General features: G+C 38.9%; 1 protein-coding gene across 2 annotated transcripts; it reads right to left on the minus strand.

Annotated features, from left to right (window-relative positions):
* Nucleotides 1–370: 370 nt before the first annotated feature.
* On the minus strand, nucleotides 371–11,261 carry LOC143718350 (uncharacterized). Of its 2 annotated transcripts, XM_077209440.1 has the most exons (4): nucleotides 11,192–11,261; nucleotides 8,553–8,713; nucleotides 6,368–6,473; nucleotides 371–4,154 (listed from the first exon to the last, which is right to left on the minus strand). In XM_077209440.1, exon 4 carries the CDS (start codon nucleotides 4,147–4,149, stop codon nucleotides 3,208–3,210), a length of 942 nt encoding a protein of 313 aa, XP_077065555.1. In that variant the 5' UTR covers nucleotides 4,150–4,154; nucleotides 6,368–6,473; nucleotides 8,553–8,713; nucleotides 11,192–11,261; the 3' UTR covers nucleotides 371–3,207. The 2 variants fall into 2 exon arrangements, with proteins under 2 accessions (XP_077065555.1, XP_077065554.1); XM_077209439.1 differs by lacking the exon at nucleotides 6,368–6,473 and having other exon boundaries at nucleotides 8,557–8,713.
* Between the last annotated feature and the right edge of the window lie 2,243 nt (nucleotides 11,262–13,504).

Raw genomic sequence — 13,504 nt, forward strand, 5'->3', positions numbered from 1 at the left:
CTGGTGGAGCAGGTGACCGGGTCAAAGCCTGAGGAGCAGGTGACCAGGACAAAGTCGGCGGAGCAGGTGACCAGGACAAAGCCGGTGGAGCAGGTGATTAGAGGTGTGTTCGGCATCGGCTGCATGTAACCGATCAGCGAGAGTTGCCGCGTGCAGGCGGGGAGGAGCTGCAAACAGAGACTTGAAGTCGGACACTTTCTGGTTCCCGTAGTGACCGCTCACGTGGTGTTTGCATACTTTACCACAGCTGAAGTGAAATAAATGCAATATTTGCAAAATACACAGATGTTTCAGAGACATTTCCATTCAATACTTTATGTACTGCTTTATACATCATCTGTTTGAACAAGAATAAAGTTACTATTATCAATGAAGTGGAATCCACGTTTTTATTTTGATAAACATGACAATATAACATTGTGACTACATGAAAATAGTTATAAAAAATAATTTGTGAGCTTTAGTGGAACTGAAGGTGTGAGAATAAACACGAAACATGTGATCGCTGTCATGCGGTGAATCCGGCCAATCGTGGAACAGTTGTGTCGTCATCAGAGCTCATGCAGTTGCCCTTGAGAATCTGCGCTGGCTGAGTCCTGCGGCTGCTCTCGAATCGCTCTCGCGCTACTTTAATGGCATACGTCACAGTCATGTGGCGTCGGCGCTGCATCAAGTCGGACAAAATTTCTAACCGGCATTCACTGCTTCAAGTCAGCCACCGATCGGTCTGCGCAGAGCTGCATGAAGTCGAACACACCTTAGGACAAAGCTGGTGGAGCAGGTGACCAGGATAACGCCAGCAGAGCAGGTGACCAGGTGAAAGCCTGAGGAGCAGGTGACCAGAATAAAGCCGGTGGAGCAGGTGACCAGGACAAAGCCGGTGAAGCAGGTGACCAAGACAAAGCCGGTGGAGCAGTGACCAGGTGAAAGCCGGTGGAGCAGGTGACCAGGACAAAGCCGGTGAAGCAGGTGACCAAGACAAAGCCGGTGGTGCAGTGACCAGGTGAAAGCCGGTGGAGCAGGTGACCAGAACAAAGCCGGCGGAGCAGGTGACCAGGACAAAGCCGGCGGAGCAGGTGACCAGGACAAAGTCGGCGGAGCAGGTGACCAAGACAAAGCCGGTGGAGCAGGTGACTAGGACAAAGCTGGTGGAGCAGGTGACTAGGACAAAGCTGGTGGAGCATGTGATCAGAATAAAGCCGGTGGAGCAGGTGACCAGGACAAAGCCAGAGGAGCAGGTGACCAGGTGAAAGCCAGCGGAGCAGGTGACCAGGTGAAAGTGAATTTACACAAAAATTCACATAGTCAGAATTAAGATCATACAAGTTTTCTTTATAAATCAATATTTTCAAACAATGTAAGTTTATGAGAGGATGTAAACCTATGTGAAAAAAGTATTTAAAATACTTCTAACTCAAAAGAGTAAACACAACTACAAGCCAAGAATTAAAGCTAAGAATACTTAATTACACTTTTAATTACACTTCCAGTATGTCAAAATATCAAAATATTGAGAACAAATATAGGCTATATAAGTCAGGTATACTTATAGGTGCAGTGTGTAGATTTTAGCGGCATCTAGCGGTTCGGTTGCGAGTTGCACTAATGGCTCAGCCCACTGCTCACCCCTCCCTTTCGAAGAAGCTACGGTGGCTAAAACGGGACAAACATATTGTTGTCTGAGACAGCAGAGAATAGCCAGAGTAAGCCAAGAGTGTGCAACATTGTCACTGTTTCTGTACCACAGTCCATTATAAACCATATGGATAAACCATAGTCAGGTGAGGATCAAGGATCTTAATATATAATATAATAATAGTAATCAGCTGATTGTCTCACGAACGTAACCAGCCCATTTCTCCCCACATAGCAAACCCATAATACAGCGAGGGAGAAGAACCAAACGAAACTATCCAACTACGTATTTTTTCTAACTGGGTTGTAAAAGTTTAGCTGGCTAATATGACCTGTAATGCTGTAGGGCTGTGGCTGAGCTTGTTAAAGCGTAAAGCATTGTTTATACTCGACGCGTCTGCAAAAATGATGTGATTGCAACCGCGTGCGCCTCCGCATCCCATGGACACCATTTACTACACACAATTTAATAAATAATAATTAATAAAAATATATTCTCTGGTTTTGAAAACTCTTCACGATCGACTTAAAATGCTTCCAAGATCGACTCAAGGTCAACCGCGATCGACGGGTTGGTGACTCCTATAACCTTACTGTTTTATGGTCAATAGTACTAATCAGCTGATTGTCAAAGCCATAACACAGCGAGGGAGAAGAACTAAGTTACATGAACAATCCAACTACATATTTTACACCACTGACAAGGCAAAAGTCACTACTCACGATGTCTATGGCTAGCTGCTAGCTTTCTGCTGCTTCTCTTTCAAGGTAGTGACGAAACGCGCTCTGTAGCGCTGTGTGTTCGCGTTCGGCTACGGTAGAAACATGACGTCACAAAATGTCGACCTTCATAGAAGGGGGTGCCCGCGGTTATGTAGATATAAATGTCTCATTCTAAGGTTATAAAAACATAACGGTTCATTGAGTAAGGTCTTTATACACCACTGAACACATAGTTATGGATCTTGTATTGCATTTCTGTCAATAGATCCTCAGAAATATTACACATTGCACCTTTAAGTGTAATTGTAAGGTTTTTTGCTAAGTACATAAAGTATATTTCTGATGAGAACATAAAAACTAGACTGAAAGTATACTTTATTTTTTAGTTTTTAAGTATATCTAAAATAAGTCATTTTAAAAACATATCTAAATTATGTCATATGCTCTCAATAAAAAATGCAGAACAATTAGTTCATGCGTTCATGACATCATGGCTAGATTATTGTAATGCTATTATGGGTGGTTGCCCTGCACGTTTAATAAATAAACTACAGCTGGTCCAAAATGCAGCTGCTAGAGTTCTTACCAGAACCAGGAAGTACGACCATATTAGCCCGGTTCTGTCAACACTGCATTGGCTCCCTGTTAAACATTGTATACATTTTAAAATATTTCTGATTACTTACAAAGCACTAAATGGTTTAGCTCCCCAGTACTCTCACATTTACATGACTTTTCATATGTATTTGTAAGTGTGATGTTTTTATTACACTGATCACAATTTAAATTGACTTTCTCCAGAGTGAATGCACAGATGATTGTTAAAATTTCTCCTTTTTCTAAACTTCGTCACACTGAGGAAAACGGCATTTTCTCTTCAGAATGAGTTTGCAAATGCCGTTTCAGGTCTGTGTGATATGTGAAACTCTTTTCACACTTAAGACACTTGTAAGGCTTCTCTCCAGTGTGAACTCTCATGTGGATCTTAAGGTTTCCTTTAATCGTGAAGCTTTTTCCACACTGAGGACAGGTGAAAGGCTTTTCTCCAGTGTGAATTCTCATGTGATTCTCAAGGTTTGCTTTGTTTGTGAAACTCTTTCCACACTGATGGCATATGAAGGGCTTCTCTACGATGTGAATTTTTACATGATTCTCAAGGTGATTCCTGTCTGTGAAACTCCTTTCACACTGATGACATTTAAAATAGTCCCCTCCTGAGTGAATCCTCATGTGATGATTAAGGTTTTCTTTATATCTGAAACTTTTTCCACACTGATCACAAACAAACAGCTTCTCTCCCGTGTGAATTGTCATGTGAGTCTTGAGATTTCCTTTTACTGTGAAGCTCTTCCCACACTGTAGGCAGGTGAAAGGCTTCTCTCCAGTGTGAACTGTCATGTGGGCATTAAGGTCTCTTTTCTGTTTAAAACTATTTCCACACTGAGAACATGTGAACGGTTTCTCTCCTGTGTGAACTCTCGTGTGAATCTTAAGATTTCCTTGTATTGAGAAGCTCTTTCCACACTGTTGGCATGTGAACGGTTTTTCTCCAGTGTGGACTTTCAAGTGGGCTTCGAGGCTGCCTTTACGATTGAAACTCTTTCCACACTGAGGGCAGGTCAAAGGCTTCTCTCCAGTGTGAACTCTCATCTGGACTTTAAGGTTTCTAGCTCCTGTTTCATGAGTCTGTGAGTAACTACAAGATTTTTTTCCATTCATGAAATCATGACATTTCTCATACTGATTTTTGTCTTCCATTTCATTTAGTTCTTGACTCTCCTCTTTCGCCATCAAGTCTAGGGTGAAAAGAAACAAAAACAATTTTAACACCAGCTTATTGGCACAAAGCAACAGACATTAAAACATTTAGACATGTAAACAACAAATCCAACAAGAACGCTAAATACTACACCCAACACCACTAAACAAATGAAAAATGTGTAACCTGTAATCTCAGAAATTCTTGACAATTATGTTATTTCTCTGAAAGAAGCAGTCAAGCAAAAGGAGGTGACAGTAAGTAACTGTAAGTGTTTTTGTATCTTTTTCTAATTTGATTTAAGTGCAGTTGTAGTTTTCTAGGAAACAGTGTTTGTTTACTGTGCTCACAAGCTGAAATCGCGTTGGTGAAGTCTCGTTTGTTCGCGTTTTTTCACGTCGTAAACAGTTTCGGTAGTGAGGCGTGGCCTAAGCCAGCTTGCGCTATTTTTACAGCGTGTATTGTAGCACTCATTAGAAAGAAGCAGTCAAGCAGCAGGAGGTGACAGTAACTGTAAGTGTTTTTGTATAATTCTCTCATTTAATTTAAGTGCAGTTGTAGTTACTAGGAAACAGTGTTTGTTTACTGTGCTCACGAGCTGATATTGTGTTGGTAAAGTCTCATATGTTCGCGTTTTTTCATGTGTGTAATAGGAACCCAGCAATGGGCACCCCCCAAAAATCTGGCCCAATTAAACAGAGGCAGAGTAAATACAAAACGTTTGAAGTATAAATTAATATTTATTAAAAAGTGCAAAATCATGAAAAATCCTAACCCAAGTATATAACAGTAATGGAAAAATTAAACAAAAAAGGAAAAAATCTTTACCAAAAAACATCCAAATTAGATTCAAAAGCAGTAAAGCCAAATGCAAATAAATAAATAAATAAATCAACAAAATACCTGCAGCACCAAGGCCACACACTCCTCCACTGCAGCAACCAGCACAGACTCACCCCATTAAAGACAGACAAGCACATTTATACTGGTGGCCAGCACCATTACCCCATGGGGAGGGACAAACTCCCATACAACACTTTACACATTTTCCCATAAATATAGTCTAGAAGAAACATTTTGTCATACTGTTCAAAATAGATAATCTACTCTCTTATGCAACAGTTGATATCATTTACAATATATTGAACAGGAAATAACAGAAGCAACTCGGCCGCGTTGTCCCTGAAACACCCATGCTCAGTGGTAGATTCCTATCCTTAGCGGAACCAAATATTCCCGCCACTGTTTCCCCGTAGGACCACTAAAATGGTCCTGTGTAGGCCAGCAGCCATTTCATCCTGTAGCCCAAGACTGGTTGCCCACTGAAGCTAAGCAGGGTTGAGCCTGGTTAGTACCTGGATGGGAGACTCCTGGGAAAACCAGGTTGCTGCTGGAAGAGGTGTTAGTGAGGCCAGCCGGGGATGCTCACCCTATGGTCTGTCTGGGTCCTAACGCCCCAGTATAGCGATGGGGACACTATACTGTCAAAAAAGCACCGTCCTTCGGATGAGACGTTAAACCAAGGTCGTGACTCTCTGTGGTCATAAAAAATCCCATGATGTCCTTCGATAAAGAGTAGGGGTGTAACCCCGGCACCCTGGCCAAATTTGCCCCTTGGCCTCTGTCCATCATGGCCTCCTAATCATCCCCATATACTGATTGGCTTCATCACTGTCTCCTCTCCACCAGTAAGCTGGTGTGTGGTGGGCGTTCTGGCGCAATATGGCTGCCGTCGCATGATCAGGTGATGCTGCACATTGGTGGTGGTTGAGGAGATTCCCCCTTCCATGTAAAGCGCTTTGAGGTCCCAGAAAAAGCACTATATAAACGTAACAAATTATTATTATTAAATTAAAATGATGGGACAAACAATACTGCATGAAGACAACAGGTATTTCATTCACTCACTCGATTTTGATCGATACTCATAATAATAAACTCTTATGTCAGTAAATAATCTGTGTGTGAGTGTGTGTGTAAATGCATTTATTAACTCAAGTCCATATTAAATGTGCGGTCAATCCGTGAAAGTCACACTCCCCCCTACCCACTTTCAAGCCAGCAGGTGAGAAAGAAAGTCCACTGTAGCATTACTCTTTCCTGGTATGTGCAGGACAATGAAACTATACGTTTGCATGGATAAGTACCATCGAATGATTCGTGCATTTGAGTCTCTCATATGATCCATCCATTGCAGTGGCCGGCGATAAATTTCAAGGAGGAATTCTCGGCCAAGAAGGTGGTAAGTACCTGAATGTGTCCAGGGCCCATTTAACGGCCAAGCACTCCTTCTCAACTGTGGAGTATTTCACCTCTCTAGGATACAGCTTCTGACTTATGTAGGCCACTGTAGCATCTGGACCAATCAGACACACACAAATTATTCATTATATTTAATGAATAGTCCAGCAAGCTCAATCTCCCAACAAAGGTCTATGTAACTTCCCCCAAAACTAACATCACAAATGAAGCTAACACACTGGCAGAACTCGGTGTCCTGTTACAGGACACATTAACACACTAACAATTTTTACAACCCCAAAAAAGAAACTTGCAGAGGGCTGTGCTTAGTTAATTCTTGCTGAGGAGAAATAAACCCTTATATTCAAGAGAAACTTGAGAAATGTATAAACATGCATCTAATTTTCCCATCTCATGATTTTCCTTTTATATGGTTTGGCCTATGTTTTCTTGTAAACTCTAATGGATTAATGTCTCAGACTTTTAACCAAAATCATATGTGTGGCATGTTTAGTCTCTATAAACTCAAATCTTTGTTCCCCATTTGTTAATTTACAATATATTTTGCTAACTTTGTGACACATAGAATCTTGAAGATTATTTTTCTTAAACACCCAATGAAATTACAGATTCAAATGCCCTGCTAGAACACTAAGGGTCATAAAATCTGCCTCCAAAGGGACAACTTCTTATTGGCTCAACACCTCCAGAGGGTGTGACATCTTCACACTTTAAAAATCACTGATCTAGTGTTGCACAATACAGCGGTACTATAAAGGTATCGCAGTACCCAGCTATTAAAATCGGTACGATATGAAATTGTATTAGTACCGGTACTTTAAGAGTGACAGCACTCTAAATAATAAGAGCAGTATTTCTTTAATTTGCGTCGATGTGTGACAGCCGGAGTCAGGATGTGTGTGCAGAGCTCTACTTCCACTGTTTTCATTCACTAAACAATGGAACAGAACATTAAAATATATACGCACAGCGAAACATTGAGAAAATAAAGCGCGGGACGTGCTCTCGCTGCCGGGCTCAGACCAGACGCCTTTCACACAGTAGGCGATCGCGACTTCAGTTCTCTCTCCTGGTAAACACAACTCAGCCGGAATATCTGGTATAATACCGGCAGACGATGTTCGTAGGGAGATCAGAAACTCTCGGCTATGGATAACTTTCCCCAGTACTCCATACTCCGAACCGTATCAGGTGGAGAGTTCCAGCAGAAGCGTTATCACAATAAATAAAGCGAACAGTTGATCGAAAGTCTTTAAAAAACGCATCTCTGTATCACTGGTGCTTTCCACTCACGCATAAACATCCACAATAGACACTCGATAAAGTAAAACAGACACTGGAACAAACAAACACTGGATGGGCAAGCTGCTGGGTCGCACACGCACTGGAGCGCCCCGGAAGTTACATTAATATACAATTAAACAACTATATTGTGATCCAACCCTAATCGAACACACCTGAACACGCTAATCAAGGGCTTCAGGACTACTAGAAAGCTACAGGCAAACATATACAATGAAGTTGGACCAAGAATCGATCCTTGTGAAATCGCCCAAGAAATATAACTTTAACCCAGTCTGACCCAGGAGAACTGGTTAATTACAAACAGATCTCAAATCTACCATTCATCTATAAAATATTAGACAAATAGTGTCCTCTCAACTGTGTTCAGAATTTTGAATATTGTCAGCTTCGATGTGCATCACTCGAAAATGTGACAAACATTTAAAACAGCATTTATTACATTTCCTTCTCAATCGAAGAAAGTTTTTCAGTCTTATTTGCTTTTTAAAGTTATTATTTCAAAGAGTAAAAGTGTTTTAAACAGTATGCCTGTAAAGAAACTAAAGTTTACAAACCATGATTTGATAAAGTGATTTTGAGGATGACAAAAAAAAAACTATTAGGCTATAGAGAACAAGTGTAAAGTCGATTGCAAAATAAATGTATAGATACTGTTGGATAATTAAGTGCTAGAAATAAACGATTTTCATTATTTTTAATTCATAAGTAAGGTTTGATGTTACACAAAATAATTGTTTTGGCAATTTATTATTTTTACTAATTTAATGTGTGACGTCATTAACTTTGTCATGAGTTAATTTATAAAATAATGAGCATAAATATAGATGCATAACGCAGAATAACTAAAGAAATACTTTGAGAACGAAACCAACCTGTTTGTTCCTCAGTATCTTCATGTTTGTCTCTGAATGTTTCTTCAATCTTCACGTCTTCACTCTCCTCTTTAATAAACGCCATCTTTATAATAGTGTGTCACGTGGATCTCAGTCGCTTCACCAGGAGTTTTCCTGTGTGTTTGAACACACTGTCCTGTTTAAGAGGAGAATAATTAACAGAAAGAAAAACACTCTAAACTAAATCTCTGAGAGCGTCTCAATCAGATCTAGTTCAGTAGTTCAGTTCACTGGTAAGAGAGTCAGTCAGAGAGAGAGTTAATGGACTTAAATGATCTGATTAGACTAAAAACACTCAAAACTAAATCTCTGAGAGCGTCTCAATCAGATCTAGTTCAGTAGTTCAGTTCACTGGTAAGAGAGTCAGTCAGAGAGAGAGTTAATGGACTTAAATGATCTGATTAGACTAAAAACACTCTAAACTAAATCTCTGAGAGCGTGTCAATCAGATCTAGTTCAGTAGTTCAGTTCACTGGTAAGAGAGTCAGTCAGAGAGAGAGTTAATGGACTTAAATGATCTGATTAGACTAAAAACACTCTAAACTAAATCTCTGAGTGCGTCTCAATCAGATCTAGTTCAGTAGTTCAGTTCACTGGTAAGAGAGTCAGTCAGAGAGAGAGTTAATGGACTTAAATGATCTGATTAGACTAAAAACACTCTAAACTAAATCTCTGAGAGCGTCTCAATCAGATCTAGTTCAGTAGTTCAGTTCACTGGTAAGAGAGTCAGTCAGAGAGAGAGTTAATGGACTTAAATGATCTGATTAGACTAAAAACACTCTAAACTAAATCTCTGAGAGCGTCTCAATCAGATCTAGTTCAGTAGTTCAGTTCACTGGTAAGAGAGTCAGTCAGAGAGAGAGTTAATGGACTTAAATGATCTGATTAGACTAAAAACACTCTAAACTAAATCTCTGAGAGCGTCTCAATCAGATCTAGTTCAGTAGTTCAGTTCACTGGTAAGAGAGTCAGTCAGAGAGAGAGTTAATGGACTTAAATGATCTGATTAGACTAAAAACACTCTAAACTAAATCTCTGAGTGCGTCTCAATCAGATCTAGTTCAGTAGTTCAGTTCACTGGTAAGAGAGTCAGTCAGAGAGAGAGTAAATGGACTTAAATGATCTGATTAGACTAAAAACACTCAAAACTAAATCTCTGAGTGCGTCTCAATCAGATCTAGTTCAGTAGTTCAGTTCACTGGTAAGAGAGTCAGTCAGAGAGAGAGTTAATGGACTTAAATGATCTGATTAGACTAAAAACACTCTAAACTAAATCTCTGAGAGCGTCTCAATCAGATCTAGTTCAGTAGTTCAGTTCACTGGTAAGAGAGTCAGTCAGAGAGAGAGTTAATGGACTTAAATGATCTGATTAGACTAAAAACACTCTAAACTAAATCTCTGAGAGCGTGTCAATCAGATCTAGTTCAGTAGTTCAGTTCACTGGTAAGAGAGTCAGTCAGAGAGAGAGTTAATGGACTTAAATGATCTGATTAGACTAAAAACACTCAAAACTAAATCTCTGAGAGCGTGTCAATCAGATCTAGTTCAGTAGTTCAGTTCACTGGTAAGAGAGTCAGTCAGAGAGAGAGTTAATGGACTTAAATGATCTGATTAGACTAAAAACACTCTAAACTAAATCTCTGAGAGCGTCTCAATCAGATCTAGTTCAGTAGTTCAGTTCACTGGTAAGAGAGTCAGTCAGAGAGAGAGTTAATGGACTTAAATGATCTGATTAGACTAAAAACACTCAAAATTAAATCTCTGAGAGCGTCTCAATCAGATCTAGTTCAGTAGTTCAGTTCACTGGTAAGAGAGTCAGTCAGAGAGAGAGTTAATGGACTTAAATGATCTGATTAGAGTAAAAACACTCAAAACTAAATCTCTGAGAGCGTCTCAATCAGATCTAGTTCAGTAGTTCAGTTCACTGGTAAGAGAGTCAGTCAGAGAGAGAGTTAATGGACTTAAATGATCTGATTAGACTAAAAACACTCAAAACTAAATCTCTGAGAGCGTCTCAATCAGATCTAGTTCAGTAGTTCAGTTCACTGGTAAGAGAGTCAGTCAGAGAGAGAGTTAATGGACTTAAATGATCTGATTAGACTAAAAACACTCAAAACTAGCACTACATATTAAGAAAGGAACACAGACTATACAGACAATTCATATTTAGGCATTTGTAAATTATATTTAATGGATTAGACTGTGATGAAAACAGAAGTTGATTTGTAGAAGTTGTCATTCCACATGTGTGTGTTGTTGTTCTTGTTACACTGGAGAACTGCAGGAGTCGTCAGCGTGATCGAGCCAAACTCTGAATCATTTGATAAATTTGAATCTGAACCGGTTTCAAAAAGATCCGTTTCTCTATCATTACTTGCCAGAGAGCAACTAGCGTGTTTATGATGAACTGATTCACAATATAGGGAGCGAAATGACACGCACTTTTTGTGTTATACATGTTTACAATCTACTCATAAAAAACTATGTTCATTACTGCTATTAGATAGAATAAAATATTATTTTAAATAATAATAAACTTATTTCAAAGTTCTCAATATAATTTTTTGAACGGGTTGTATTGATTTAAACACGTTAGATAATTAAAAACACAAACCTTTCTTCAGCAGAATCACAGATGCAGGAGCGGCGCAGCCTTATGACGTCATATCGCCACACCAAAATAAAAGTCCCCTTCACTTGAAATTCACATACAGAAAACACATTCAAAGGATTAATTAAAAGGATCAATCACAGATTCCCAAAGCTACCAATACCACTGAGATTTTTTCAAAAGCTTCTGGCTTATGTCTAAATTATGCCAACTACAGAGCATTTTTGATATTCTCAATCATGAATAAAGTCAAGTATATTGATCTTCATTTTACAAATGATTGGAAAGAACTTAGAAGTATTTCAAACTAATTATGAATTTGTAGATAAAATACATTTTTTTAATATATCCATCTTATTCCGTCTCCACAGAATATAAGGGCAATAAATAACAACAAATTTCAAATTTGCTAAAGTGCATTATATTAAAATGGCGGTACCTGTAAAGGATTACACTGATGATGGGTTTATAATTTTCATTTTGACTGTCTGAGTGGAAAACTTTGAAAAAAAAATTGAAAAAAATTATTTCAAATATGGGGGGGGGGGGGGGGGGTCTCATGTTGTTAGTGCCGAGAATTTTCACGTGAATAAATACATAGATTCGACTGTTTCATGGTCCAGTGGCAGAACTTTTGCCAAGCGTGTCAGAGGTTTTGGGTTCTTTGATGACCTGTTTTCCCACATCAGAGCAAAGATCACCCTCCAGGACACCACCTACAGACGCTCTATCCCAGCTGTCTTCGGTTAGTAAATGTATATGAAATTTAAAATACAGTCCATTAAATATATGCTAATATTCGCTATGGTATCAATGTTTCTCAAACTGTGGTACGGACACCACTGTTGGCACTCTTTCTAGTGATACTCAGGAGGTCTTTGTATTTTAAGTCCTGATTTAGTTTAATTTAGAAATGATTTTTATTCAGAACCACTTTAGTTCTGTTTTCTTTTTTCCTGGTGATTAGGTATTGTCCTAATCACACACAAAAACCACCCATAATAGCCCTAACAGTCCCAAACCGAATCCAAATAACCCTATATAAACTTAATCAAGCAACCACTGCTAACACACCCACTTAGGATAAATAAAGTAACCCTAAACCAAAAACGGTTCGGAACCCCTAGAAAATCCCATCTAGAAACATCAGCACCAAAAGGCCTTACAGTAAGACAGGCTATAGGAAAAGTGTCACCCACAGGTAAGGGTTGAATCAAACATGCGTAGGCCCGTGCACTTCCTTGGTCTCCCTATTCCAAACCTTTCAGGTTCATTAAGGAGAAATAACATAACTTAACAAATTGACTGTTTATAACAATACTAGATATATTCTAACACGTTTCTTATTTTTTAGAAATAAGAAAACAGTTTAAAAAACACACACACAAAAACAAATAAAATAAAACATGACAACGGATCTGGAATTCAAACAACTCACCAGGAATTTATATACTTACCTAAAAACGTTACATAAAAACCATCTAGAAGATCTGATAACAATACAAACAGACATTATGACTATATCCAGAAACGATTGGACAAAGGCTTCGCAAATAGCTATAAAATGGGGGAAACAGAACTTAAAAACCCTACAGGAACATACTATAGAACAAGCCACAGAAACAATCACAGCATTTATGACGACACGATCGGCAACCAAAAGTAAAGCTTCCCAATCTACCCAAAAACCAGTAACGCAAATTAATAACAGACAGCTAACAAACCCAAGATCAGTCGAAGGGGACAAAATGGTCTTGAACCTTTCACAAATTTACACAATATCATCAGCGGAAGAGTCACTACTCAGCAAAGGTTTATCTTTTATTCCCAGACATTTGACCAAGGCACAGGATAGACACCTAATATGCGCAGAACTAGGCAAATTCCACCAAAATATGGAAAGAGCAATGTTTTTTGGAGAAAACAGTGACCCAAAACAAAAAATCTAGTGATGCACCGATGTGAAAATTGTGGCCGATACGATAACCAATATTAATATTGCTGTTATGGCCGATACCGATATTTACCGATGTCGATATCTCTGTGTATAAAACACATGTTTATGATAATCAAATTAAGAGCTATTTTCCAAATCACTTTTTTTTTTTTGTAAATTATTTTCAGAAATGACTGATATTGAGCACCTTTACCTGTGTGCAAAATATGTATCAGAATTCAGAAGACATTTTTTTTATATATATAAATGATACAAGTGTGTCCTGAATTATTATATCAGCCAATCCTGAGTATTCTCAATAAACATCTAACTCACTTGAGACCAAGTCACTGTATTCTGTGAACATAGTAAGGCAGTAC

This window comes from Siphateles boraxobius, unplaced genomic scaffold (genome assembly GCF_051911475.1).
Source record: "Siphateles boraxobius isolate OS27281-9 unplaced genomic scaffold, OSU_SipBor_1 61, whole genome shotgun sequence".
In the NCBI taxonomy this organism is placed as follows: domain Eukaryota; kingdom Metazoa; phylum Chordata; class Actinopteri; order Cypriniformes; family Leuciscidae; genus Siphateles; species Siphateles boraxobius.